This window comes from Hemiscyllium ocellatum, chromosome 7, assembly GCF_020745735.1.
Source record: "Hemiscyllium ocellatum isolate sHemOce1 chromosome 7, sHemOce1.pat.X.cur, whole genome shotgun sequence".
In the NCBI taxonomy this organism is placed as follows: Eukaryota; Metazoa; Chordata; class Chondrichthyes; order Orectolobiformes; family Hemiscylliidae; genus Hemiscyllium; species Hemiscyllium ocellatum.
In genome coordinates this window covers 68,264,800-68,279,746 of record NC_083407.1, presented here as the reverse complement: position 1 = coordinate 68,279,746, position 14,947 = coordinate 68,264,800, and the positions used below count along the sequence as shown (strand labels likewise).

The window sequence follows — 14,947 nt, the reverse complement described above, 5'->3', positions numbered from 1 at the left end:
GTATGCATGCCCTCAGTGACATTAAACCTAAAAAAGTTCTCAGTAGCACCTTACATTTAAAAATAAAGTACATTTCCTTACCCACAGAATTAATATTAAGCACATAAAACAATTTAAACAAATAAATAATAAAAAGCAATCAAACACTTAGCTGAACAAATGAAAAATGGCTCCTCCTCAAATAATCCAACATTCAGCTTTCAATCTCCAGATTTAAAAAATCTTTCCAGATCAATCAATGTGTAAGCCTGTCCACAAGCTCTGCAAACAATCTCTCCTTCTTCACACATTAATTTAATGTAAATTTTTTTTGTCAAAGTAAAAAATCACTGGATCAAAATTTGTCAAACACTGTCAAAAGTATCTCTCCTCTGAGTGTAAAAATGAAATCTCTCCTTTCTTTATTATTTTGTTTTAAACGTATATTTACAGAAATCTTTGAGTTTTAAACCTGGTGGAGGGTGGGGGGAAGTATATCTGCCCACAGATCCATACTTGACAAACGTGGAGGCCCGACCCACACAAACTCCATTTTTAAAAACAAACTCTTCTACAAGAGTTACAAAATGATTCAAAATAAAAATCTTTATGATTATGAAATGTGAAAATCATAGGAATTATACAAGAAAACCTGCAACTTAGGAGCAGCTACAATATCCACGCTATTGTCAGTCCACTATTTTTGTTTATTAACACTTTAGCCCACAACCCCTGCGTGTGGTTATTAGTTCAATTCCTGAAACACTCTATTGGGTTCACGAAGTAGGCTAACCATAAATTTCGAAATGGCAGCTTGTGATTGCCAATAATAAGTAACCTTGTGTGACACATTCCCAGAATAAATAACATGAATGCAATTTAATAGGCTTTAGCTTTTTTTTTTGTTGTATATTGTTTTACTATGAGCTGGCTTTTTTCCATTGCTAGTTAATTCTTAATGTGCTTAGTGTCTTCTGAAGGTCAGATATGTAGTTTGATATCTGATCAGTTGCCCTTATTTGTATATGCAAAACTAGGATGTTTTCCCTTGAGTCATTGCAGAATTGTGTGCAGTATCCCAACTGAGACCAAACTAGTGGTGGGTGGATGTGTGGGGTTGTATATGTGTGTGTCTCCCTTGCTGACTATTTAAGTGCACTTGCCCATTTTGAATATACTATTGTTCATCAAACTTTGAATTTAATGTTAAAACAATTTAGATGTTTTTTATATGATGATGGAAACTTTTTCATCATATTAATATATGGATGTAATTTTGATCGCTGAGCTGGAAGGTTCATTTTCAGATGTTTCATCACCATGCTAGGTAACATCAGTGAGCCTCCGGTGAAGCACTGGTGTTAGTCACCTGCTTTGGATTTGTTTAGATTTCCTTGGGTTGGTGATGTCATTTCCTGTTCTTTTTCTCAGTGTGGTAAAAGGGCTCCAAGTTGATGTGTTTGTTGATAAGAGTACCAGTTGGAATGCCATGCTTCTAGGGATTCTCATGCGTGTCTCTGTTTGGCTTGTCCTAGGATGGATGTGTTATATCAGTCGAAGTGGTGTCCTTCCTCATCTATATGTAAGGATACTAGTGAGAGAGGGTCATGTGTTTTTGTGGCTAGTTGTTTTTAGATTCAATTCCCTATAGTGTGGAAAAAGGCCCTTCGGCCCAATCAGTCCACAACGACCCTCCGAAAAGTAACCCACCCACACCAATTTCCCTCTGATTTACTGCACCTAATACTGTGGGCAATTTAGCATGGCCAATTCACCTGACCTGCAGATCTTTGGATTGTGGGAGGAAACCTGAGCAACCAGAGGAAACCCACGCAGACACCGGGAGAATGTGGAAACCCTCCACACAGTTAGTCGCCTGAGGCTGGAATTGAACCTGGCACCCTGGTGCTGTGAGTCAGCAGTGCTAACCACTGAGCCACTATGCTGCCCCATGCACCCAATTCTAAGCATGAAACTTAAGTAAGAAGTCAAGGTACGAGAGATGATACAGAAAACAAAGACTGCTTGACAGTTATTTTAAACTGAAAAGACTAGATTGAGGAATCAAATGCATTGTTTGCAGATACTGACACTTCCCAACAGGTGGCGATAGACCAGACCCCACAATTACAGAACTGAATCACAGCCCTACTCAAAAGACTTCAGAAATTTGGAGAATTAAATAAGACAGACGTCCAAAAAATGAAACCAGACTGAGCCAACACACCACACCTTTATGGATTACCCAAAATTTCACAAACCAGAATCACTCCTCAGTCCCATTATCTCACAACCTGGAACACCAAGATTAGCCAAGGAGGTACACCAAAAGCTAAAACACTTGGTAGAAGACTCCCACCACTGCATCCACTCCGCCCAAGAATTCCTGAACACCAAAGACACCAAGTTAAAGAGGATAAAATAATGGTCTCCTTTGATGTAACAGCCCTGTTCACATCCATTAATATCAACCTGGTCAAGGAAGCACTGATTACACTGTTAGAAGAACCAAAGACATATACACCAAACACCACCAACTTCATCAGCAAGGACAACATTGTCAAGCTAGTGGACTAATGCTTTACCACCCACTTCATTTTCAATAACAAAACCTACAGACAATCCAACGGAAGACCCAAGTGATCTCCGATATCAGCATTCTTAGCGGAGGCAGTAATGCAAAGACTCGAACAAACAGCTCAGTCAACTATTCAACCCAAACTCTGGGCCAGCTATGGGAATGACACATTTGTCATCACTAAGCAAAACAACTTCAAGCAAACTTTCAATAACACCAATAATATCCTTTTATTGGCATAAAATTCACTAAAGAGGAGGAAAACAACAACAAACTGCCATTCCTAGATGTCACAGTCAAGCTAATAGCCAAAGGGGAACTTAAAACCAGCATCTACAGGAAGACAGCACATACGGACCAAATACGGAATTACAAAAGCAATCATCGCAACATCCACAAACGAAGCTGCATCAGAACATTATTTCAATGAGCCATCACACACTGCAGCACAGGAACTACGAAGAGCGGAGGAAAATCACTTACACAGCTTATTCAAAAAGAACTGATACCCAATGAACACAGTCTGCTGATTTCTCAGCAATAAGCTCAATCAAACAGACAAAATGCATCTAGAAACCCTAGCCACTCTCCCCTACACCAAAGACATTTTGGAAATGATTGCCAGACTACTCAAACCTCTTGGCATCATGGTAGCCCAGAAACCCACCAACTCACTAAAACAGCAGCTCATGAACTTGAAAGATCCCATACAGACGACAAACAAAACTAATGTCATTCACAAAATACCTTGCAAGGACTGTAACAAACGCCACATTGGATGAGCAGGCAGAAAACTAGCCAGCAGGATGCATGAACATCAACTAGCCACAAAAAGACATTGCCCACTATCACTAGTATCCTTACATACAGATGAGGAAGGACACCACTTCAACTGGGACAACATATCCACCCTAGGACAAACCAAACCAAGACACGTGAGAATTCCTAGAAGCAAAACACATCATCTTTGACCCCATTAACCACCCTCTGTGAAAAAGAACAGGAAATGACATCACCACAGGAACTGACATCACCAACCCAAGGCAATCTAAACACTTAAATCCAAAGCAGGTCACGAACACCAGTGTTTTACCGGAGGCTCATTGATGATGTTACCTAGTATGGTGATGAAATGTTTGAATATGAAACTTACAGCTCGGCGAACAAACCTACATCCAGTACCTCAACCTGAGCTACAAATCTCCTCAAAACTTGCTAATATTAATCTATATTGCAAGAAGAATTAATGTGGAGGTTGCATTTTTTTTTCAAACTGAGGAAATATGTTGCATTCACAATCAGTCTGGATCATGAAATGTTTGTTTGTTTGTCCCACTTTTCAATATGAGATCAGAATAATCGTTTTGTTGCATGTAAGGCATCTCAAAACTTCAGCTTTAACTTCAGATAAGAAACCTAATGCATTTTAATATGCTACTTACCAGAATGCACCTTGTCCGTTTATCTTCGTATAATGCTGAAATACAATAAGCAAAAACAAGCAATAAATTTGAGGTTGACCAGAATGCTGCTAGATGAAAGCAACTCTGTCAAGCTGCAAGTTGAATTTTATTGTTGTCTTTTTTTCTGCATCAACCTGAAGAAAATTATATGCCGTTTCCACTAGCTTAGTAGCTGCAAGGATGGAGCTTTCTCCTGATTCTGAACTTGTGGCTGAGTGGATTTAATTATCGTTACCTACATTTTCCATTTCATTATCAATTTTTTTTGTCATTGTCACTTGGTAACTATAGGTTTATGGAACTATAGATTTTGCATGTAAACTGTTATAATAATAATATATGATTTGATTTTTGCATCATTGCAGCAATTATTGTTGTTACAGTTCTTTGGAACTCAGATAACCCAGATGGAAGTGCAAATTTGCCACTATCATTTCAATTTAAAGTTTTTGACCTGTGGATTTGAGTGTTCTGTGCCAAATATACTGCTGAGGCACATAGATTGGAGCTTTATGGTGCAATGTGCCTTTTGTTTTGTTCGAAAAAAAAACAAACTTCCATTTTTAGTAAGTTGTTTCAGTGAAGCATATTCAGCATTTCAAAACTCAAGGCTCAGGCTTTTGTTTTAAAATTTTTCACCCTCAAAGAGAAGGGAACTGTAGATATTCTTGATGTGGCACTCTACATTTACAGTACAAATTGCTGGTTAGGCCACAGCTAGAGTATTGTGTACAGTTTTGGAACGTTTGCAGAGAAGATTTAAAGTAGAATGTTTCCTAACCTGGAGAGTTTTCGTTATGATAGATTAGAAAGGCTGGGGCTGTTTTCTTGGAACAGAGGAGACTGAGTAATTTTAGGAGGAGACAGATTGTTAATTCATTGTCCCAGCATCTGCACTTTGGGATTGTGGATTCCATAGGTTCTTTGAGAGAAATAATTTCTCCACATCTGTTTTAAATTTGCTGCCCTTATTCTACAGTTATGACCTTTTGTTCTAGATTGCCCCAAATGAGAAAACGTTCTGTCAACATTGCCAATCTCTTCAGAATTTTAGATACCTCAATTAGATCTCCTTTCATTCTTCTAAACTCCAGATTGAGCAGGTTAGGCTGAAACAATCTCTAGTCATAAGAAAAACTTACCATCTCTGGAATTAATCTAGTGAACCTCCTCTGAATTGCCTCCAATGCAACTATATCTCTCCTCATGTAAGCAACCAAAATTGTACGCGTTATTGCAGGTGTGGTCTCACTGATACCTTGCACAGTTGCATCAAAACTTCCTTGCTCTGTTCTGTTAACAATAAATACCAAAATTCCACTGCTGTTCCTGCATGCTATTTTGCTGCAGTTCATGCACGGGGACACCAAGATCTTCTGCACTGAAGCAGTCTGAAGTTTCTCTTCATTTAGATAATTTGCCTTCTCTATTCCTCTCACCAAAATGGATAATCTCTCTCATTTTATCGACATTAAACTTCATCTGCCAATTTTGGCCCGTTCAGTTAACCTATCCATATGCATTTACCAATTCCTTATTTCTTCGTTGCGACTTACGTTCCCACCCATTTTATTGTTATCTGCAAATTTGGCTATATTACTTTCTATTCCCACATCCAAATCATTAAGATAAATTGTATATTGTTGCGATCTGAGGATCAAACCCTGGGGCATCCCACTGGTTACATCTTGCCAACCAGAAATGACTCATTTATCCTGATGCTCTGCTTTATGTTGGTCAGCTAATGCTGTATCTAAGCTTACAAATTAACCCTTACTCCATGTGATCTTACCTTGGTATTAACTTTTAGTGTAGCAGCTTATCAAATGCCTTCTGGAGGTTGAGATATGTTGCATCTTGCAGGATCCCCATTATCCATAATGCTTATTAAATCTTCAAAGAATTTGATCAAATCAGTTGAACATGATTTATCCCTCATCAATCCATCAAAATCATGGTTTTTAGTTTGACTTTCCAAATGTTTGGTTATTACTTAGTAATAAATTCTAACAATTGCCCACAACACATGTTAAAACAACTGATTTGTAATTTCCTATTTTCTGCCTCCTTTCCTTTTTGAGTAAGCGTGTTATATGAGCATTGGGTCTCAGTGGATTATTATTTATAGAATAAATATTTTAAGACAATCGTGAAATCTTTTGCAACTTGAACAAATTAACACCCTGACGCAGTCATCTAGCAGTAATGATAGCTGTCCTTTTTCTGGCAGATATCCTTGAACAAGACTTTGCACACTGAAGTAAATTAGGAAATCGTGTACTGTTGTGTTGTGCTCTAGTGGGTTATTTGTTTAGTTCAAGTTTACTTTGCCTATTTTTTTTCAGTTGCTGTTATGTTTACATGGTGCTCATGATGATTGTTATTTTTCAGGGTGTGGTTAATACGAAAAATATTGATTTGGCTCTTTTGCAAAAGAACTGAAAGAAACAGTAAGTTTTTAAATGTCTGTTTTGAAACTACGTAAAGCTTAATTTATTTTTTTTATACACTCTTTTTTTCATTACATTTACCACTGGTTATCTTTGAAAACTACAGGACTGCTCACTCTTAAAATTTTTTTACAGGTGAAGCTCTGGAAGGTTTAAAAGTACAAAAGAAGAAAATTGTGAGTACTATCTTAAAACTTTTTTCTGTTTCTGCTTCCTTTAAAACTATTTCACTTAGAGGCATCATCTGTTCTATTTACTAATTAAGTGGTGATTTAAGTGAGCATCCAAATAGCATTTGTCCATTGGTTTTAACATATTTTTCCTGTGTTTCTTCACTAATTGTAACCAAAGCGTAATGTTCTAATGTGAAATAAATACTAAGCATTTTAGTTGTTTTGTCAATATTGGTAACCATAGAATAGCGCACTTTTATGTTTAATCAAACCCAATTCAAATTTTGGTGTAGGACCGAGGTTTACAGTTTGAGCTATTGCACAGTCTCTTTTGTCTGCTTGAAAATTTGCATAGACTTGAACAGGAACTGCCATGCTATCAGGCTAGTAATAGACATGCTGTCGTGCATTAGTTATCTTGAGGGTATCTTCAACCATGACTGTCCACAAGGAAAACAATAAATCAATTTGGGTAAAGCAAGACAAGTGAAAAATCAGACTGACAGAAAAGATATTCCATCTGCCTATATTTTTCCAGTTTTAGGAAAAAAAGACAAATGAGAAGTATGAATAAAAGCAGTATACACCTTTCTTTTGAACATGAATACTTTTTGTGATCAATTGCCTAAGTAAAGCTTAGCTTTTAGTCGGGCAGTAACTTGATCAGAATCAGTAGCAATGAAAATAGAAACTCATTTAACTGAATAATTGTAGGTATTTATTTAGGCTGAGTGGTCATTTATGTCACTTGTCATATAGTCTTGACAGTTCACTATTATTAGGTGGAAGGTGCAGTGAAATAAACTGAGTATTTTAAGAATTACATTAGTAACTTGGTCATTTGTGTTTGCCTATTTTTGTCAAACACAACAAAAATAATTGAATATTTGAGGTTAGCGTGATGAATTTGTAGGATCGATTCAGTTAAGCCATTAATAATGGCTTTTTGACACTAGTTTCTATGTCCAGAGTCTCATGCGAGATACTTTATTAGTTTCAACAGTTGTGCCAAAATTATGGATACTTAGCTGACATTGCACAGTTGACTTTTGTTCCATGTGGCAACTTAAACATATATCATAAAAGTTTACAACAGTCGAATGTAAGGCTGAGTTATTCAGTAACTGAACTTTCACTAATGAAATCTGGGTTATTAGTAAATTTATATTTATGGGATTAATAGAATTTGTTGATTTTTTTCAGAGATATATATACAATTTTAATCCTGTTACATTCAATCAAATTGACATTGTAGGCTCAATGAGGAAGATCATTTTCTCTTAGAACCTCTGGATTCTTTCTTTCCTTCCCTTCCCACTCTAAGCTTTTTATAGCCTAGAGCTACATCTTTAATCCTGGCACTAGTCAATGTTCAGAACTCAAGACATTCTCAATTAAAGGGAACTATATCTACTCTCCTAACTGTCTTGCCATTATTACAAATAACACCACAAGACATAGGAGCAGAAGTAGGGCATTTAGCCCGTTGAGTATGCTCTACCATTCGGTGACATTTTGATTTTCCTAACTCTGCTTTCCTTCCTTTTCTCCTTAAACTTTGATTCTCTTGCTGATTAAGTATATTCAAGGTTGAGAGAGATTTTCAATGATCCATTCTCTATTGCCCTCTGTGTGGTAAAGAATTCCACATGTGGAGAAAAATTGCGTCCTTATCCTTGTCTTAAATAGGTGATTCCTTATTTTATTATTGTCCTACAAGTGGAACAACCTGTCTGCACCTATCCTGTCAAAGCATCTAAGAATTTTGAACATTTAAAGAAAGGGCACCCTTATTCGTCTTAAGCTCCAAAGAGTACAGGCTCAACCAACACAGCCTTCCTCATAAGGCAGTCCCTTCTTACTCCATGAATCATCTTTGGACTGCCTGTAATGCCATTGTATCTTTCCTTAGATAAAAGGCCCAAAACTATTCATGGTTTTCCAGCTATGGTTTGACTAGTATCTTGTATAGTTGCAGCAAGATCTCTCTTTTTAAACTTGATTCCTTTTGAAGTAAAATCCAACATTTCATTTCCATTCCTGATAACTTGCTGAATCTAGATGCTAGTGTTTTGTGATTTGTGCATGAGTATCCCCAAACCTGTCTGTGTTGTAGTCTTTCCCCACTTAAATAATATTCAGTTTCTCAAATACATTCATTTAACTGTTCACCACTCAAATAGTTCTCTGCACCATTGTGCTGTGGTCTGTTTTCTCATCCTGTCTGCAATCCTTGCTCAAGTTCACACAATCTGCAAGAACCTGAAACCTACTGGACAAGTGAAAGGATTGAAGTTCCTCTAGAGCTACCTTTTGGATTCCCATACTTACCTTACACTGTCTCACTCTCCTCTCTCTGACTGCAGATCAGATTCTAAGTGCCTAGATTAAGGGTTGTCTCTACCTCCTGAAGTAGTGCACTCAGATTCATTTCTTCCCTCTGCGTATAGAGTCTGAAGCTTAGGTTCCAGCATTTATTAAAGACCAATTTATTGTTTTGGATATAATTCTTCACCAGAACTGAAAGCTGAGATAGAACTTTAGTAGAGTTCTGAAACAAAATTTAAAACTAGCAAAGAAACAATAGGTGCTCTAATTTTATAGGAGAAAATTAATGGATTTCAATGTCCTACAAAAATGTTTAATAGAAAACAGATTTTTCAGCCAGTACCAGATATTACTCAGTTAGACACTGGAAAGTTCTCTTGAGAACTCTTTAAGTAGAAGTAATTAAGATAGCCAGAACAAAAACAAAACCAAATTGAGTTTATATTTTAGTTTGTTTGAGAGTACTTATGCACTTCTGATTGCTGAGTTTATCCAGTGAGCAGCCAAGTTTGAGCTTTACAGGCCAAGAAAGCCCAGATTCAGACATGATACAAAACCCAAGGATTGTGGATGCTGGGAGGGCATACTGTGATGAGGACATGCATAACCTACTAGGGGATAGAGTTCAGTTGAGTGAGTGGGCAAAAACTTGATTGACAGTGTTTAATGTAGGAAAGTGTGAGGTCATGCACCGTGGTAGAAAGAAGATTAAAAGGCAGATTATTTTATAAATAGAGGCTTCAAAAAAATGTAGAACAGAGGGATCTACCTTTTGTTTGTGAATGAAACACAAAATGTTAGCCTGCTGATGCAGCGAATAATTAAAAGGCAAATGTAATTTAAGTCTTAAGACTTGGCTTTTAAAAATAGGAAAAGTCTTGTTACAACTATACAGGGTGTTGGTGAGGCCTTGCCCAGAATACTCTGTCCAATTTGGCTCTCCGTATTGAGGAAAGAATATGCTGACATTAGAGGCAGTCAAGTGAGATTCAGTAGGCTTTTTTCTGTGATGAAGGGGTTGACTTATGATGTGTGGCTAAGCAGAGTAGGCCTTTATTCATGCAAGCTTACAAGAATGAAGAGTCATCTTACTAAAATAAATAACATTTTGAGAATGTTTGACAGGGAAGATGGTGAGATGATGTTTCCACTAGTGGATGAATCTTGAGCTAGGCAGTCATAGTCACTGAATTAGAAGACATTCATTTAAAACTGAGATGTGAAAGAGAATTTCTGCTGAGTGCAGTGAAAGTCTGGAATTCTTTAGGCTCAACTCGCTGGGATAGATCACTGAAAGTATTCAAAGTGATGGTAGATTGAGTTTTGAGATAATGAAACATTGAAGTCTGAGGAGCTGGCACAATAGAGAATCTGAGGTCTGGGACAGACCAATCATGATTTTTATAGAAGAGCAGGACTGACTTGAGGGAATGAATGTCCTAGTCTTGTTCTTATTTCCAATGTTCGCAGGAAGTGGTGGACAATTTGAATTGCTTTAACCTTATCCTTTTGCACTGATGTTCTGGGCTCCCTCTCATTGAATATCAGGATGTTCATTGGAGATGTTGCCCCCCTCGAGGTATTTAATTATCCATCACTATTCACTGGATTTAACAGAACTGCCAAACTTCGATCTGATCCTTTAGGTGTGGAATTGCTAATAGCTTGCTGCGTTGACCTTTTTAAAAGCAAATAGCCCTATATTGTAGCTTGCTATATTTGCATCTTAATTTTAGATCTGCCTGTTACTGGTCATGATGAGCTTTTTGAATTTCTTCACTGAACCAATGTTGATTTCCTGGCTTGATGGTTTTGGTTGTGTGCACTATTATGTTACAGATTGTGGCGGAATGCAATTCTGCTGTTGATAGTCCACAACTCTTCACAAATGTATAGTTTTGAACTATTAGTTCTATTCTAAATCTATTACATTTAGCAAGATTTCTTCACTGCAAAGATTTAATCGTTTTTGACCATGAAGATCTATTGTTAACCAAGCCAAATATCTCATCATTCTTTTGCATTCAGAGTGACTGAGTAGCGTTATCATGAAAACTGCACTTTATGGAATTTATGATGTCTGTCCCTTCCAGACAATCATTTTGTACAGCTATGCCCTTTTACAATCATTTTATGAGGTTTACTATCCTTATGATTAAATCTAGCAAATATTAATTTACAATTGACAACAAAGGGCAGAAATCCAATGAGTTCAGTTTGTGCTGCTTGTGCATTTTGTATATGGATTCCAAATTCCAGTGTTTACTTTGTTAGTGAGAGCATTCTTAAAGAATCAGATCTGATTTGACTATGCGCACCGCCAGTTCCTCCCATCTGTCTTTTTTTTCTAAAACCGTGTCCTTTCTGCTTTGTGTAAGCCCCATTAGCAGATGTTCTATTCCTTTCTCTGCTTCAATTTTAAATTTTGTCAGTTCACTGGGACCTGTACTCCCTGCAACTAATTCCAATCAGCATAAATTGAAACAGATCAAACTAAATTTGTTCAATTTTCAAATGGTTGATTCTTGCTTGTGCTAATGCAGGAAATGGGTTTATTTTTAATTTGTTAATTTTGTCTCGCCTTATAAGAAAATTGCAAATTTCTCTCCACACTGATGGTTTGAGATTAACAGTAAAGCAAATGAGATATTGGCCTTTATATGTCATTAAAGGACTTTCATTGCTCCTTTTTGCCTTTATTGAGCTTTTGCGGTGCTTTGCACCAAGCTAATTGCTTCTGCTAATAAATAATCTAAAATCAATGCTGACAGCGGTTAATTGGCACACAGACTTTATTTCTTAAAGCACTCTGCCAACAACCTTCTTTAAATTAATAGCATTAAGTGCTATGAGGAAATAAATCTGAGGAATTGCCTGTCATTTACTGTCATGTCTAATAACTTTCAATAATGACTGCTGATAGATTTTTGTACATTCCATTATTGAAGTAGGTGCATGTAATTATTCTCTTCATTATATTTAAACAATTAGCAATATTTGACATTTCTTCACTATGAAGCTGCTGAGTACAATTAACAAGCTTCGAGGATTTTGGAATATCTTACTCCTTAGCATTTCTTCTTCAATTTCATTGATGTACAATGGTTTGTGTTCTACAATAGCAGCAGTCAAAATACCACACAAATAGAAATTTACCATAAGTGCATGCAAATTCAATCATTTTCTTTGTTGTGCTACTTCATAACTTCTGTCATGATCAATGTTTATCTGTTCATTTTACTTGTCCTTTAATCCTCAAAGGTGGGACTCAATATCGTCTGAACCAACGCATCATATTCCCAATGGTATTCTACACACTGCCACCCACTTTTGAATTGGTACTGGTTTACTGTTTCACTGCTTTTCACAGTATCCCAATCACTGTTGTTAGATTCTACCCATTGTTAGACAACTGATGAAAAAGATAGTTTGGACAATTTGAAACAGGTAGACAAAATATAACTGAATAGTAGATTTCACTAATCAGAAAGGAACCCTCTTAAGAAATCACTTGCCCATTTTTAGGTTGGTCTCTCTTGTAATTACTTTCATGTTCTTGCACTTTTACTCTGCTTTGCAGCAGCTGCCAATATTTCTATCTGTCAAAACACAAAAGGGAATAATTGAAACCCTTTTTGTCCAAAAATAAACTGCTTTTATTTAAACCACAACTGAGCGAGAAAGGCTGTTGCCTGCTCCTTCCTCTCTAATGCCTCTGTAATGTGTATATATTTATGAATATTTAGTGGAATATTTATTCAGAAGGCCTGAGTTGCTATGGCAGCAGGCACTTTGAAGTCTGGAGTTTGGAAGATGACAGTAGACGATCCAACTATGTTTTTGGTCCCATGGCTGACCAAGAACTTCTCCTGCTTTTACTGTCTCCCTTGGCATAATGGAAGAATTTACAAGTCAAGTGCACTTTCCTTGTCAGGCCAGTCCTGGAGTTGGATGGAACCCAGAGTGTCTAAGTTAGAAGCATGGATTTTAAACAGTCATTGGGCGTTCATTAGGAAATTCTTCATAGACCTACGTGAAACCTGCTAGCTGCCCCTCCTCCATTGTCCACATGACCACCTCCCTATTCATATGCTTGACACTGATTCCATCCCCTACTGGTTAGTGTTTAGGATGAGCCAGACTGTGTGTCAAATGAGGTATTGAATTTGCAACGAGTTGATTTTCAATTTCAATATTTCCCTGGCCCATTGAGGACTGGAATCTTTGTGCAACTACCTGCTCTGATTCGTTATTCAGTTGACCCATCCTGTTCACATTTCTACAGATCTTTGCTTCTGAGCTGTTGATCATGGTATCATTTAGCTTTGTCTGAACACAGAACCAGAACTCTTATCAGGAGCTGTATAAATACAATAAGATGTCACAACCTGCTTTATAGAGCAGTTATGAAGCAGAACACAGTACAGCATATAAGGAGATATTAGGTCACATGATCAGAAATGTGGTCACAGCATTAGGTTTTAACAATTGCTTTAAAGGAGGAAAGTGAGGTAGAGAGTATTTTAAGAGCTAGGTAGCAAAAGACACACAGCCACTGTTGATGTCGTGCCTAAAATTGGAGTTATTCATGAGGCCAGAAGTTGAGAAAGTTGGATATTTTAGAGTATTTGCAACTGGAGGAGATTGTGGAGAAAGAGAGGGGAGAGGCCAAGTAGGGATTTTAAAACCAAGCTGAGTATTTTAATATATAGCCGTTGATTTTCTAGTAGTCAATATAGTTTACTGATCATATATGTGACAGGCGAATAGATTTTTACTTTGATTTAAGACACGAACAGCAGCGTTTTGGATGGCCTCAAGTTTACGGAAGGAATAATGTGGGATGCCAGCCAAGGGTGCATTAGAATAGTCCAGTTTGGAGATAAGGCAATGAATGAGGTGTTATTAGTAGATGAGTTGTGATGGGCATGAATCTGAGGAATGTTAGGTGAAAATGGATGGTGATAATGCAAATGTAGAGTAAGGAACTGTTCTCTGGATAAAATGTGGCATCAATCTGACATTTGCTAGGAAGTCTACAGCTGGAGAACAAATTTTGGGTTGGGTGTCATAAAAGATGACATCAGTGTTTCCCATATTGACTGGGAGGAATCCAGTATTGGATGTTAAATACAAAATTTGATAGTTCAGCAATGGTGGAGGATTGAAAGAGCTAGTGGTTAGGTCATGCTGCCCCTGAGTGACACCATCAGAAACCACAGTATTTATTTTCGTAAGAATGGTGATGACACCAGCTCTACCTCACCACTCGCCTCTGCTGCGAGAATAGTGAGAATGATGTCAAATGGACTTGTCCCTTGAGCTGGTTTTCTTTTTACTTCAGGCCTGGTATGCCAGTTATGTTCATTAAGACTCTACCTGCTCAGTCACTCTTTGCGATGAATATTGTACGAATATTCTGTACCATTCCTGCCCTCGTTGAGTATTTCAAGTGATAAACATTATAAATAATTATGAATGAATTAGTTTGGAAGGTGATAACCCCAATTACAAGCTAAACTATTATTGCTAGTGTTGAGTTATTGTCACGAGACTTTGAGGTCCAAAGTCAATGGTGAGGCCTTCCAGAATCACTCATTCCAGAATCAGTGTTATTGCTGTGACACCTCTGGTGGCCCTGTTCTGTCCTAAAAAATATTAAAGAACAAGACAAGAACAAAAATTGCTGGAGAAACTCAGCATGTCTGACAGAATCTCTCCACAGATGCTGTCAGATGTGTTGAGTTTCTCCAGCACTTTTTGTTTCAGATCTTCAACATTTGCAGTTCTTTGTTTTATATTAATGAACAAGATAGTAATCAAAACACATAACAAACGTTATTAATGTCAGCTTTTTAGTCTAGATGCTTATTTAGTCCACAATTCCATGTGGGGATCTTCTATTTTGATATCTACTATGCTACAGTTTAGTAAAAGGTTATTTTCTGAGCACTGGTAAATCAATTTGGAGCTTTT

The 14,947-nt window shown here is 37.2% G+C and overlaps 1 protein-coding gene across 1 annotated transcript in view; it reads left to right on the top strand.

Moving 5' to 3' along the window:
* Positions 1–14,947, top strand: part of LOC132817482 (endoplasmic reticulum junction formation protein lunapark-like) — a 98,613-nt gene that overhangs the window by 37,391 nt on the left and 46,275 nt on the right. The window contains exons 5-6 of the mRNA XM_060827941.1: positions 6,412–6,470; positions 6,606–6,646. Coding sequence (XP_060683924.1) covers positions 6,412–6,470; positions 6,606–6,646 — 100 coding nt within the window. The remainder of the gene's footprint in view (positions 1–6,411; positions 6,471–6,605; positions 6,647–14,947) is intronic.